This window comes from Hyperoodon ampullatus (assembly GCF_949752795.1).
Source record: "Hyperoodon ampullatus genome assembly, chromosome: 13".
Taxonomy (NCBI): Eukaryota; Metazoa; Chordata; class Mammalia; order Artiodactyla; family Ziphiidae; genus Hyperoodon; species Hyperoodon ampullatus.
In genome coordinates, this window is record NC_136926.1 from 39358225 (window position 1) to 39374234 (window position 16010).

General features: G+C 35.9%; 1 protein-coding gene across 1 annotated transcript in view; it reads left to right on the forward strand.

Annotated features, from left to right (window-relative positions):
• The window catches only part of MIB1 (MIB E3 ubiquitin protein ligase 1), a gene marked incomplete at both ends in the record, with an annotated part of 111090 nt that overhangs the window by 25879 nt on the left and 69201 nt on the right, over nt 1-16010 (forward strand). The window contains 3 exons of the mRNA XM_079717014.1: nt 1412-1478; nt 2788-2992; nt 9619-9802. Coding sequence (XP_079573140.1) covers nt 1412-1478; nt 2788-2992; nt 9619-9802 — 456 coding nt within the window. The remainder of the gene's footprint in view (nt 1-1411; nt 1479-2787; nt 2993-9618; nt 9803-16010) is intronic.

The window sequence follows — 16010 nt, forward strand, 5'->3', positions numbered from 1 at the left end:
TTTTCCCAACTCTTTTATGCTCATTAGGAGGGGAAAAATATCCCACTCTCCCTTTGCTTTAATCTCTTCCTTTTATACATAAAAGTGAGCCTTGTGAATCTAGACAGGTAGTTTACTCGCCAATTTTTACAGTTGTATATAGCATTGGTCATTAGTTTTTCATTATTATCTTCATGCCTTTCCCTGTTTTTAAATTGGGAATTTTTGTAGAATTCCAACTGATTATTAACTTGCTTTAAATGAAGCTTTACATGCTGTGTGTGCTCAGGTACTTATTGAGTAGTATACATATAGATTGATCCCATTCTTTTTTGATGGCTGAGTAGTATTCCATTATATGGTTATGCCATTGTTTATATAATGAGATTTCTGTTGATGGGTATCTGGGTTTTTTTTTGTTTTTTTCATTGTTGCAAGCGGTGTTTCAGTAAGCATCCTTGTGCATATGTCTTTGTACGCTTATGGGTATATTTCCTTAAGATAGATTCCTAGAAGTGGAACCACTGGGTTAAAGTATCACATTAAAACTGCTTGACCCATGTCTCTTTGGCTAGGATTGAACTAAATGTGAGCTATAGTGGCAAAGGAGGCTGTAAAAGAGAGTTGGATTGGGGTGTGTTTGTGTGTGTATGTGTCTGTATAAAGGAGCTCCTTTCCTTAATATAGTATGTATATACTGATCACTTTATACATGTATATTGTACTGTTAGGCACTTTTAGGTAATCTATTTCTGAATTTTCAGTCACCCTCAAGGTTGCTCTTCTAAGTTCACATTTTCTGTACTTTTCATTATACCACAACTGCCTCCCCATTCAAATACTTAAATACTTTCTTATAAAAGCTAAGTGGGAAGGAACTTGAGTTAACGAAGTTATGGTAAAGTAAGGACTAAAAGTGATATAAATAGGAAATTAACTGGACAAGGAATCAAAAGACTGGATTTGGTTCTTTCCTTTTCTACTTTCTGACTATTTAGTTTTGGCTGATTTCCTTTATACAATACCTGCCTTGTATATATCATAAAATTGATTAGAAAGATCAAATGAGTTGAGCTCTTTTTTGGTAAAAATATCTTTAAAATGGAATATGTTATGTACTTTTGAAATACGAGATTTTTGTTTTAGTTCTTTTTTTCCAGCATGTGTTTTTGAAAGTATGATAATGGTAAAGATCCAGGCATTTTAATGTTGAAGTTTAAAAGAAATCTTAAAGCGTGACCTATCTGAAGGTCAAGTTTATAGTTTTTGATGGGTGTTTTTGAAAGCAGTGTTCAGTGTGACTATTACCCGAGAGTTACTCTTCACTTCTGCTGAGGATATGTTCTGAATGAACATTTTTGCGTATTTTAGGTTTTAAGCTCTAGTTGAAGTTTTCAAGGGTGATTTTTCTGCTTTCTTTTGTTTTTCTTAGTCTGACCTGAAGTGTGTCCAGGATGCCAAAGGAGGTTCTTTCTACAGAGATCATTGTCCTGTGCTAGGTGAGTTAGCAGGCTAGAGAAAATTTCTAAGTAATGGGTCAGAGTTCATGGAATCAGAAAAGTGTTTAAATTGGGCTTTAAAAAAATTAGTTACCATTAAAGCTTTTTTAAAGACATACTCTTTTGGTTTTATTTTGTTTTAAAGCATTTGTTCTTTTTAATTTATTTAAACTCTGAAAGAATTGTCATGACTTGATAATTGATATACCATTTATATGGCATACTATATTTGAAACTTTTGTCTTTTAACCATAAACTTATATTGTTGAAAAATTTTGTGTTATATGATCAATGTTATATCTCTTATACTACTGAGAATAGGACCTAACAATTTAATGCTTATAAATTCCTTAGAATTTCTGTAAAATTTCTTTGAAAATATAAGAACAGCTCTAAGATTAAGACAATATGATAAATATAATTTCATGTATCATTAAAATAAAAAAAGAACAAGAAAACCAAAACTAGTTTCATTTTATAGATTGTTCATTGTTGGCAAGATGAACATTTACCACATTCTTTTGATTAAACCTTTAGTCTCTGAATGCTTTCCTTTCTCATGTGAACGCTCTATTCCTCTTTCCAAATCATTTGATTTGCCTTATTGCCCAAAAGCGCTGTTCTCTTCCAGCATACTTAATTTTTTTAAAAAGGAGAATGTAGAAGAAAATCTTACGGTTTTGAGGAGATGGTCTCTTTCTCCTGCTTTCAGAAACTTTGTTTTGTATCTGGGCTTTACAAGGAAAGTGTAGAATCAGCATACCCATTTCAGATCCCTCAGCATAGTGTTTTATGATCATGAATCCTTTACCCCATAAGTAGTTTTCAAAATAATCTCAGAAATGGGCTTTGAAATATTTAAAAATGCTCTTTAGGCAAAAATCACAAGAACTATTTGGTAACTAATAACAGTAAGCACTTCAGAGGAAAAAAAATTCCAGGGTTCTTTTTCATATACTTTAGTTAGTTATGTTGGCTCTTCAGCAAGTCATCCAGGCAGAAAGGTGAATATTGTCAATGCCCAGAACTTTGTGTTCTGATAGATGGTTGCCTAGTCTTCTGTAGATTCTGCCCTTGTTCAGTCATTGTTGTAAATCATTACATTATTTCTGGTTTTGAGTCTGTTTTCTTTTCTTTCTTTTTTTAAAGCTCTCTAATTCTAGAATTTGATACATATTCTCAAAACATTTTAAGATTAGATAGTAACTAAAACTCAAATATCTTGGGCTTTTTCTTATTTAAAACAGTGCAGTTGCCTATTGTTGCTGTGATTTTCCTTTTCCTTTGTCAACTCCCTCTGCAATTATAGGTGAGCAGAATGGCAACAGGAATCCTGGTGGATTGCAGATTGGTGACCTGGTCAATATAGATCTTGACCTAGAAATTGTACAGTCTTTGCAGCACGGTCATGGAGGATGGACTGATGGCATGTTTGAGACTTTAACTACAACTGGAACTGTTTGTGGCATTGATGAAGATCATGACATTGTAGTACAGTATCCAAGTGGCAATAGGTTGGTTATATTTTTTAATTTTCAGTAATGGCAAATAAAGTTAGTATATAGAGGAAAGAGCCTTAAAGAAAGCAACTAATGTGATATAATAAAGACTTCTTACAGCTAACTCTTCAAGAATAGATTAAAATCCAGAATATGTTGGTAAAGTGGAGGGAAACAAGTAAGAACAGTGTGTATGTGTGTGTGTGTGTGTGTGTATGTGTATATATTTATATGAATATATTTATGATTCAATGTTCTGTGCACTTTTTTTTTCCTTTAGGGGGCAGAATACATTGTATCAGTATTAGGTCCAAGTATAGCTAAAAAGTTCTGTGTTCTGTTGGACTGCATCAGTCTACCCTGAATGAACGGGATAACAGTAAAACTCCTCTGGCCCATATCTCCAGCGTCATCTCATGGTAACACAGCTCTCCCTTGCCACAGACACCTGTGCACACACTAATGCTTATCAGCCACACAGCACTGCGTGTGTTTCCTCACTTCTGTAACCTTTGCACACACCACTCCTTCCATGCAGAATACCCTTTCCTCCTTGTCTCCCTCCTTCTCTGAATTAACTCCTTTGCCTCCTATAAATATTGAACTTTTATGCTTACTTCCTCTCACCTTCCCCCCTCCCTGGTACATGCATACGCCATTTATCTGTTTAGGTCTCCTGTTATCTACTAAAATGGTTATTTATTTGGTCTCTGGGTTTCGTGTTTCTTGGAGACTGGGCCTGTGTCTTTTATTTATTTGTCCCTAGGGGCCAAAATATTTCCAGTTTACTAGTATGTTTACAGTTTTCTAAAGAAAAAATTCGGTAGTTAAATTGAATAATTGTCAAAGCTTTATTACTGACATGTACATAAAGAAACGAACTCTCTGAGATTCTTTAGGGGAAGGATTATATATGAAATAAGAAAAATTAACATTAAGTTGCTAACCACATTATAGAATTAGCTCTAATTGTGTTTAAATCTTAAGGATACACATGATAATATCAAGAGATACACAAAAAGCATTTGCCAAAATCTAACATCCTTCATGATAAAAATACTAAATAAACTAGGAACCGAAGGGAACTTCTTCAGCTTGATAAAGGACATTGATGAAAAACCCACAGCTAACAGTGTACTCAGTGGGAAAGACAATGCTTTCTCTTTTAAGATCAGGAACAAAACAAGAATGTCTGCTCTCCTCACTTTTATTCCATATTGTCCTAGAGGGTCTGTCTAGCTGGGGCAATTAGGCAAGAAAAAGAAATAAGAGAAAGGAAGAAGTTAAACCCTCTCTGTTCACAGGTGACATGAGCTTGTGTATAGAAAAATCTAAAGAATCCACAAAAAAAACTATTAGAACTAATAAATAAATTCAGCATAGTCACAGGATACAAGATCAGTATAGAAAAATCAGTTGTATTTCTGTATACTAGCAATGAACAATCTGAAAATGAAATTAAAAAAACAATTCCATTTTCAATATCATCACAAAGAATAAAATACTTAAGAATAAATTTAGCCCAATAAGTACAAGATTTGTATACCAAAAACTGTATAACATTGTTGAAAGAAATTAAAGATGACCTAAATGGAAAGACGTTTCCTGTTTATGGATCAGAAGATTTAATGTTGTTTAGATGGTATATTAGTTTCCTAGGGTTGCCATAACAAATTACCACAAACAGCAGCTTTACAACAGAAATTTATTCTTCCAAATTCTGGAGGCTAGAAGTCCAAAATGAAGATGTTGGCAAGACTGTTTTCTTCTGGAGATCTGAGGGAGAATCTCTTCTATGCCTCTCTCCTGGCTTCTGGCGGTTGTTGGCAACCCTTGGCTTTCCTTGGCTTGTCGATGCATCACTCATTTCTCTGCCTCTGTCTTCACATGGTCTTGTCCCCTGTGAGTCTCTGTGCCCCTCTGTTGTCACATGACCTTTTTTTCTTCTGGGTACATAGTTTATTTTCAAATTCATTCAAGTCAGTCTCTGATTAGTCAAGTTCAGACAGTTGTAAGGAGATTATTTGATACCGAGAGCCACATCAGCAGTCCTCCAGCCTGCTATTTTATTTTCGTCAAGCCAACATTTGTACCTTAGCCATCCATAAGGAAAGAACCCTAAGGAGTCATAGAAGAAAGTTAATTGAGCTCATGGAAATTCTGGAGTCTTTTACATAGAAAATGATCAAAAGATGATTTTACCTGACCTTATAAAGACACCAGTCACTGGATTTAGGGCCCATCCTAATCCGATATGACCTCATTTTAACTTGATTACATCTGCAAACACTCTGTTTCTAAATATGCTCACATTCCGAGGTGTTGGGGATTAGCATTTCAGCATATCTTTTGGGGGAAATAATTCAACATTTAACATATGACAGTATTCTTGAAACTAATCAACAGATTCAGTGCAATCCCTATCAAAATCCTTGCCTTTTTTTTTTTTTTATACAGAAATTGGCAAACTGAACCTTAAATTCATATGGAAACTCAAGGGACCCAGAATAGCCAAAACAGTTTAAAAATGAAGAACAAAGTTGGAGGACTCACACTTCCCAATTTGAAAATTTACCACAAAGCTACAGTAATCAAGACAGTCTATTACTGACTTAAAAATAAACATGTAGATTGATGGAGTAGAATTGAGTCCAGAAATAAGCCCTTGCATTTAAAGTCAGTTGATATTTGACAGGGGTTCAGCACAGTTCAATGGGGAAGGAACAGTCTTTTCAACAAACGGTGCCGACAGTATTTACAGACATTCAGTCATTGTGGTGTACATCTAATTTAATGTTAACTAATTTCATGTTATATGTCAAGTATACAACAATCTAAAATATAAAGCTACAATTAAAAAACAAAACAAGTGATGCTGAGTCAATTGGATATTGACATGCAAAAGAATGAAGTTGGACCCCTGCTACACACCATGTACAAATATTAAGTCAAAATGGATCACAGATCTAAATGCAAGAGCTAAAACGATAGAAGTCTTAAAACATAGGCATAAATCTTCGTGACCTTGAATTAGACAGTGGTTTCTTAGATATGACCTCCAAAGTAGAAGCAACCAAAGAAAGAGTGAATAGACTTCATCAAAATTAAAACTTTTGTGTTTCAAAGGAAACTATCAAGAAAGTGAAGAGACAACCCATGGAATGGGAGAAGATATTTGCAAATCATATGTCTGATTAGGGACTTATATCTAGAATATAGTATAAAGAACTCTTAAAATTCAACAATAAAAGATAAATAATCTAATTGAAAAATGGGCAAAGGATTTGAACAGACATTTTTCCACAGAAGATATAGAGATGGCCAGTAAACTCATTGCATTAGTCTGCTAGGGCTGCCTTAACAAAATACCACAGACTGGGTGGCTTAAACAACAGAAGTTTATTTTTTTTTTACAGTTCTGGAGGCTGGAAGTCCAAGAACAAGGTGCCATCAGGGTTGGTTTCTGGTGAGACCTCTTCCTGGCTTGTAGAGGATTGCCTTCTCACATGGCACCCTACCTTTATGACATCATTTAACCTTACTTATGTCCCTAAAGGCCCAGTCTCCAAATACAGTTACATTAAGAGCTAGAGAGCTTTAACATATGAAATTTGGAGGGGCACAATTCATTTTATATCACCCTTGAAGAGATGCAGGACATTATTAGTTATTAGGGAAATGCAATTCAAAACCATTATGAGATACCACTTCACATGCTAGAATGGCTAGAATAAAAAGGATAATTACAAGTGTTGCTGAGGGTATAGAGAAATTAGAACCAAACCTTCATACATTGATGGTAAGTACGGAAAGTGGTCTAGATGCTTTGGAAAACAGTTCAGTAGTTCCTCAAAATGCTATGTATAGAGTTACCGTATGACCCAGCATATCTACTTCCAGGTTCATACCCAAGAGAATTAAACCATGTGCCCATACAAAAATCTGTACATGTATGTTTGTAGAAGTATTATTCATAACTGCCAAAATGTGGAAATAACCCAAATGTCTATTAACTGATAAATGGATAAAATGTGATATATCCATCCAATGGAATATTATATTTGGCCATAAAAAGGGATGGAGTACTGACATATGCTGCAACATAGATAAATCTTGAAAACATTATGTTGAGTGAAAGAAGCCAGTCACAAAAGGTCACATATTATCTAATTTTATTTATACAGAATGTCCATAATAAGAAAATCCATAGAAACAGAAAGTATATTACTGGTTGTTAGGGGCGGGGGAGAGAGGGGTGAATTCAGAGTGACTGCTAATCGTTATGGGGGTATCTTTTTGTGGTAATGAAAATGAAATCAGGTAGTGGTGGTTGGTTTATACAACTGAATATACTAAAACCACCGAATTACATGCTTTAAATGAGAGAATTGTATGATATGTGAGCTACATCTCAATAAAGCTCTTAATAAAAAAGAAGGAAAAAATCTTACAATTTAAGTTCACAGTAGCATGTACTAGCATATTTTGTCTTAAATAGTATCTTGTTTGTTATTTGGAAATGTTAAGTTAACACAGATTAGGATTATTACTTGCAGAATTCTTCCTCGGTCAAAATTCTTTCTTGGGCAGTAGTGTTATTAGTAGCATGACATTTGACTTCTAGAAAATAATCTTTTTTTATTCTTTATTCAACACCAATTTATTAAATACTTATCCTGTATTAGGCCCTGTGATTAGTGTTAGAATTACAAACAAGACATGGTCCTCTGCTTTGAAGGAGTTTCTCTATTAATGTGGATAGACAAAGTCAGAAATAGCTGTATTAAAATGTTTTAAGTAGTTATGATAGGTGAGTATTCAGGCTCTTCTGAAGGTACAGAAGAAGAGTGGTCATTTCAGCTGGGCAAATCCGAGAAAACTTAAGCGAGCATGTTACATTAAGTAAGGTTGAAAGATTTGGTTTTCACCTGGGCAAGGAAGCGCTGTAAGCAGAAGGAACAACTTGAGTAGATACTACTGTTCGGGCACTACACAGGTTTGGTAGATTTTGGAACTTTGGGAGTGAGGTAAATAAAGGTCACCATGATGGATAAGACTGAAAAGAAAACTTTTTGTATTTGAGTTTTATTCTTTTTTTTTTTTTTTTTTGTGGTACACGGGCCTCTCACTGTTGTGGTCTCTCCCATTGCGGGGCACAGGCTCCAGATGCGCAGGCTCAGCGGCCATGGCTCACGGGCCCAGCCGCTCCGCGGCACGTGGGATCTTCCCAGACTGGGGCATGAACCCGTGTCCCCTGCATTGGCAGGTGGACTCTCAACCACTGTGCCACCAGGGAAGCCCTTGAGTTTTATTCTTAACTGATCCGAGGCACTTCTTTCTCTTTGTGGTTGTTTTAGAAAGAAAGTTTACATGGTTATAGGAATTTAGTAAGCAGGGTTTTGTGTGTTGTGACCTCTCAGAGCCTTTTATATGCTAAGGACCATTAGAATAAGGAAAGGAGGGTATAATATGCCATATTGTAAAAGTTTATTTGACTAGGGAACCTTTTTTCCCTTGGAGTACCATATGGGACTAGGAGAAATGTGTTATACACTGTGGTACAACTTTTCGATGGGATATTAAGTAGTCAATAAAATGGTGGTTGTGCAGATGGTAGCAGCATAGAAAAATGCTTATGTATAGGAAAGAAGAAATCCGAGTCCGAATTTGTTTTGATACTGTGATTACAAGGATGTAAGATACCTATACATGGCAATTTAAAACTAGATAATATTTTTATCCATGAGATTGCAATGGTATGGGGAAATAGTGTAGTCTTTGTAGAGCAGTTTGGCTCTATCAGAATTGTAGACAAATATATACTTTGATTAGGTGGTTCCTTTAAGAATCTCTAATGAAATACTGACCCCCATGTGCACAAAGTTGTACATACAGTGATGTTCTTTATAGGATTGTTTGTAATAATAGTGAAAATGTGGAATTACTTTAAATGATAGTCAATAGGAGAATCGCTAAGTACATTTGTGTATATTGGTGCTTTGGAATACTCTGTAGCCATTAAATCAAAATAAATAGATCTATATCTGTCACATTGAAAAATAAATGTTCCAAGATGCATTCTCTGAGAAAGAAGAAGTCACAGAATAATATATATATGAATATTATGATCCCATTTATGGAAAACAAAACAACTCTCTTATAACCATCACTCTGCATATTAATAGAATATTTGCAGGACTACGCAGTGGAATATTAGCTGTGGTGTCTAGTGGGGTGGGGAGTGGTGATCCAGGTGTGTTTGTGTGAAATGGAACTTTCACTTCTACTTTACATGTTTATGAAATGTTTTAATTTTTAACGAGTGTGTACTACTTGTTTTTTTGAGTATGTGTTACTTTTTTTAATAACAATTTTATAAGACATACAAGTGTGAAAAAATCTAGACAGAAGTGCTAGACAGAAGTGTATCATATTAGGGTGGTGAGATTATGGATAACTCTTTTCCCAAATCTGTATAATAAAATCATAAAAAGAAATACAAATCATTCAGGATGTAATTGTAAAGGATTGCTTTACACTGTTGATGTGTTATAAAGCTTTTTTCCCTGTAATGGTTAACTAAGAATTTGTGCTAAAATTAAGTAAACTTACCCATGTTGAATTTTGGCTTTGATTTTTAGGTGGACCTTCAATCCTGCTGTTCTCACTAAAGCGAACATTGTCCGAAGTGGGGATGCCGCTCAGGGCGCAGAAGGAGGCCCCTCACAGTTCCAAGTGGGTGATCTTGTACAAGTTTGTTATGACCTGGAAAGAATTAAACTCCTACAGAGAGGACATGGAGAATGGGCTGAAGCTATGCTCCCAGTAAGTACATATGAAATAATTTGGGACTAGGAAATATACCATGTTTATGTAGTTTTTAAAAGTTTTTAAAACTTTGATTTTAGAAACTAAATTAGCATAATCCTTTGAGAATTGTAATCTTCATTGGCAGCTTAACATACGTATGCCTTTTATTTTCTAACTTATTTCAGTTAGATTAGCCTGGGAAGGTCCAAAGAAGAGCTATAGTTAATATTTTTTGATAGAGCTTTTAGTGGAGAATGTAATGTTGGGGTGAGGCAAAGAAGCTTCCTGATACTTCACCCCAGAACGAGAGCGACGTGCTCATCCAGTCACCAGCAGTGCTGGAGCACCGCTGCTCTCCTCACCTGGGGGCATGCCTCTCTAAAACTTAAGACTGCAAGAGCAGCTCAGAACGTGTGCCTTCTGAGATAGCTTTGCTCCCAAAGAGCTACAGTTTAATTTTTTATTTAGTCATTCAATACATTTTTCATCAAATGTTCAACAGTAACAAAATAATTTGTTTGTTCTGCCCTCTTTTCATTCATCTTTCTCTTTCTCCATCTTTTCCTTGCTTCTGTCCTCCTGTCTCTTTCCTTCTGTACTACCTGTTCCATCCTGCCAACTGCCCTTACTGCCTTGCCCTGTATCCCATTCCTTTCCACCTTGCTATATCTTCCTCTTCAGCCCTCCATTTTGCCCACTCCCTACTCCTGTCTCATCCTGTTCCAAATCCTGTCTTCCCAAGTCCCATCCCATTTAAGCACCTCCTTCCTGTCCCATGTATACCTCCCCTCCCACCCCCTTCATATGACATCCAACCCACCCTGGTGTGTTGTCCAGTCCCCTGTCCTGGTCAACACCTTTTTCTCTTCCTGTCCAGCCCCAACTTGTGCCCCATTTGCCCTCTGCCCTCTCCTATCCTGTCCAGTCCCCCTTTCCTATCCTTCATGATGTCCTGTCCCTCCATCAGTCCATTCCTCCTTCCTGCCTTAGTCCTTCGGCAGATGTTTTAGCAGAAGCAGTGTGCCTGTTAGCCTTCAGGGATGTAATAGTGAACACAACAGAAAAAAATAATCTCTGTTGTTGTGGTGCTTTCATTCAAAGACATTTCATAGTTTGCACATGATGCTGACATTTTTTATTGCTTTAGTTAGATATTGAATAAGTGATAGTTGTATTTCAGGACTATATTTTAGAATCATTTTTCTCCACAAAGTTGAGTTCTGTATAATCCCTCTTTGTTTTATTTGCTTTTGGTATTAAAGTTGGTTAAAAAAATGTATTAATATACTTCAGGCCTCACTATAGTGTGGTGTTACTTAAAATGTCATTTTTTGACGTGTTTTATAGGAGCTATATATACTATTTAAAATTATTTTATAGTCAAGATGTTTTTGTTTTTTCCCCTTATCAGTGACACCTTATAGCATCTTCCATCTGTTGAGTGCCCAGTTATACTGAGCACTGTGCTGAATGATGTATACGTACATATGCAGCACATGCTATATATATGTTTACACATATATACATAAACATACAGACTTTATTTGTCTTAGGAATATTATAAGTAGGTGGTAGTATGACATCCTTATTTTAAATATGAGGAAATCAGAACTAAGATAATGAACTGGAATATGAACCCAAATCTATATTACTTCAAAGCCTGTCTCCCATATTAAGCTGCTGTATAAGCAAAACCTCTAGGTAATTTCTAGAGGGCAGTACTGGGATTCCAGTAGTGACGATGTAGATTTGAATCTTCTCAAATCCTCATGATAAAAACAGTCAACAACTAGATTAGTTAGCATAACCGAAAAAGCTACAAACATCCGTAACAAAGCCAGGTGATAGAATAGTCTTTTGAATCTTAAAATGTGAACGAGTAAAGATAAACCATTGACAGCTACAGGGTCTGCATCTGTGTGGCAGCAGAGAGAATTAATGGAGCATCAGGTGGACCTGAAAAGGGGGAAACTCCAGAATAGCTAATGAGTATTCATTGGTTAGTGTGGTAGATTAATGTGATAACAACAGCCGAACCTGGAAGGGCTCTTGTAGACTCCAGTTTGGGATGAGAGCAATTGGTCCATGCTAAAGTCTGAAGGGACTGGAGTAGCCTGGGGCTATAAACTCTCCAAACCAACCAGCCAAATCTCCCTTCCAGGGCAGAGCCCTCCACTGAGGAGAAAATGCTGGGAATAGAAGCCAGATTGAGTAGGGTAGAGACAGTAGGCACAAAGGAAAGAGTAAATCCAGGCAAAAGTTGGAAGGGATCATGGTCGAATCCCTATGCACTGTTATTATTGAAAAAGGAGAATAAGCAATAGAATAACTTCTCCACAGACAGATGAAAGTACATCAGAAAGATATGCACAGAAAACTAAAATCTAATAATTCAAAATGAGCTAAAAAATTAGGAAAATGATAAAAGACATGAAAGGATGAAGTAAGTCATAATTAGAAATGAGGTAGAACTTAGGAAAGAATTTTAAAAAATTCATTTCAGAAATGAAATAAGCTAGAAGCAACATAGAGCAAATAAATACAACCAATAATGCCTTAAGAGAAACAGAAGGTAAAAAGGAGGAAAAATTTTAAAATCAAAAAGATAAAATGTATTTGAGAGAAAGTGACAAATACAGAATATCTAATATATGTGTATTAGGGAATCCTTGCAAAAAGGAAAAAACAGAAACCAAAGTAATGTAATATAACAAATGCTAAAATTTGTAATTCCAGGAAAGTTTACCTGAAATTGAAAGATTTGAAATTAAATATTAAAAGGGCGCATTGCATACCTGGGAAAACTAACCCAGAACACCAAACACAGAGCCATATTCTGGTAAAAGAATAGAATCTTCAAAAAAAGAAAAAATTCTTTGGGTATCTAGGAAAAAAGACCAAGTTACTTGTAAAGGAAAGAAAATCAGATTGTTGTTAAGAAAAAAAATGTGATCTCAATGTTTTATGCCAGAAAACAATGAAGTAACATTTATTTAAGGTGCTCAAGGAAAGAAAACGTAAGCTAAGGATTTTATATACAACCAAACCGACTTTCAAGTACTTAAAGGCTGTAGACTGCTGTGAAATGTAAGAATCCAGAGAATCGAGTCCCCATGAGCCTTTTCTGAGTAATCTATTAGAGAATTAGTTTTAGACAACCAAAATGACAGAAGAAATGTCAACTGAAGGACTGGTAGTGATCATTAAATAAATATTTATTTATTGAACTAAGATTAAATGATAGTTATAAAGGAAACGGTAGAGTTTATAATGGTTATATGCTCTAACAACATAAAGTATGACTGTCAGAAAATGGGCTGGGAATGCAGAGGGGATATGGTAAGCTTAATGAGCTGTTTGATTGCATTTTAGTTATTAATTGGGACTATATAAAGTTTAATATAAACTTTATATTTAAAAAAGCAAACAATGGAAGGATTAACCATAAAGTTAAAGAAAAGTTTTCGTGTATAGAAAGGTAATACGATATGGGGGACAAAGGTAGAAGGGAAACATCTTTGAGTATGTCTTATTTTATAGATTTGATTTGAAATCACATGTATTTTATACAATTAGAAAACAAAATTAAGTTCAAAAAGGAAACTCCCAAAAGTGGAGAATAAAATGAAACAACTGAACCTAAGTGTGTTTCCTGTTGGCATAATCATACAGAGAGGAAATTCCAAGTGATTTCCAAACACAGTAATTTGTCCTTATATCCTTATAGGAGGTCTATGCCCTTCAGAACTGCATGAAAAAAAATTTAACAATTTTCATAAATTTATTGTTTGTGATAGTGTTGATATTGTTACTCTGAGACTGTTGTGTGTGTAATATGACAAAAAATCAAATGAGCAGTTATATGATAATTCTAGTTCTGTTATTCCCAGTGACCCTGAGGACCAGAATTATCAGAGAGGAAAAAAGGAGATGCTGATGTAGTATAGAAGAGGTTAAGTAAATACCCTGTAGTCTGGAATTTGAATTGGGAGAGTGTTTAAACTCACGATTTATTTTATCTTTGTTTTAAAACACACTGCGCCCCCCCTCCATTTCCTAGCTGTCCATGAAAAGGTGTGGAAACAGTGACCATTCCAGTAACAGTAACCAACCTTAGTGCCTAGATTATGGTCTCGAAATAGCCTTTCCCTCTGTGAAGAATCAGGGCTCTTTGGAGAAATGGCTAATTCTAGTTCTTTGGCAGGAAGTGACCAAGATGAGCCTCATACCAGATAGCAAGGAAGCTATCGAAGATTTCTAGGTGATGTTAGAAAGATCTAGCAGCCAATTCGAAGGGTTTCTCACCAAATGCAAAGACAGATGAATCTATTAAACTGCACCAATTAGTAAAATTAAGATTGGAGGAATCTTTATAAGACGAATAACCCTGTTTCTTCAACAAGTAATTTGCAAAGAAAAAAAATATGTAGGTTTCGTTAGGAACTTGATTTAAACAAACTAAAAAAAATTGTCATTTGTGAGGCAATCAGAAATTTGAACACTGACTAGTAGTTTATTTTATTATAGTTATTGATAATTTGGGATAGGTTGATAATAGTATTGAAGTTATATTAAAAAAAAGAGTTTACATGACAAAATAATACAGGAGGGGAGAATGGATAGGGAAAACAAGATTGGCCATGAGCTGACAATTGTTAAAACTGGTTGATGGGTACATGAGGATTCAATATACAATTGTCTATTTTTTGTGTTTGAGATTTTCCGTAAAGAACAGTTAAGGAGGAAAAAAAAAAAAGAATGCAGCGTCAAAGAGTTTGAGATGACGGTGGAAAATTCCAGGTGAAAATGTCTAATGAGAAGTTAAAATTGGTGTGTGTTTTGGGGCGAGGAGATGGGTAAACACTGCTGGAGTAGTACATTTTGAAGTCTTTGGAAGTAAGACGACAGTTGTCAAGTGGATTAAATTTCCAAGAAAATAGAGTAAAAAGCAAGGAATAAAGTTTGGGAGAATGAACACACTTAGGAATCTGAAGAAGGAAAAGGAGCCAGTGAGTGGAAAAAGGGAAGGAACAGGCAGAAAGATTAGGCTGTCATCCAGAAATCAAGGGAATATTTTCAAGAAGTTGGAGTCAGATGCTGTGGAGAGGTCAAAAGAGAAAACAAGTTTAAGGGCAGTCTCCTCCGGGTTAGGAAATAGTCAGATATTATCACTACTCTTCACCAGTTTTCTAGTGTTGTTATTGGCTATTCTGTTGTGCATAAGAGAATGGGTTTTGGACCTGAGTTTGAAATGGGGCTAATAAGGTTACGTAGCTTTCAGGATTTTATGTATTAGGTGAGTTAATACGTATAAAGCTCTTAGAACAGTACCCACCACGTGAGGGCTGCTGCTTCTGGTTGTGTTCTGTACCTCTTCTTACTCCGTATATTTAATAAGCATGTTACTTCTACATACTTCTGTTTTGAAATCAGGCTTGATTCCAAAAAGGATTTAAACATAGATGTAAGTTTTGAGCCCTTTTTGGTTTAAATTGCTTTTTTTAGAAATCAAATTTTCTTTTCTTAGGCTAGATTGATGATGGTTTTGGACCACTTGCATTACAAGTTCTCAAGAAGTATCTTATGAGGTTAAAAAAGGATTGGGGACTTCCCTGGTGGTGCAGTGGTTAAGAATCTGCCTGCCAATGCAGGGGACACAAGATCCCACATGCCGTGGAGCAGGTAAGCCTGTGCACCTAGAGCCTGTGCTCTGCAACAAGAGAAGCCACCGCAATGAGAAGCCCACGCACCGCAACGAAGAGTAGCCCCTGCTTGCTGCAACTAGAGAAAGCCCGTGCGCAGCAATGAAGACCCAACGGAGCCAACAATCAATCAATCAATAAATTTAAAAAATAAATTTACAAAAAAAAAGGATTGAATATCAGAAACCAAGATTTTGTGAACTTTTATGAATAAAATAGATTGTCATGATTGTTTTATATTATTGTGGAAATGTAGTTTTATTAAAAAATATATATAAATATATATATTTTTTGCGGTACGTGGGCCTCTTACTGTTGTGGCCTCTCCCGTTGCGGAGCACAGGCTCCGGAAGCACAGGCTCAGCGGCCATGGCTCATGGGCCTAGCCGCTCCGCGTCATGTGGGATCTTCCCGGACCTGGGCACAAACCCGTGTCCCCTGCCTCGGCAGGCGGACTCCCAACCACTGCGCCACCAGGGAAGCCCTAAAATATTTTTTAAAGATACTCTTTGAAGTTTGTA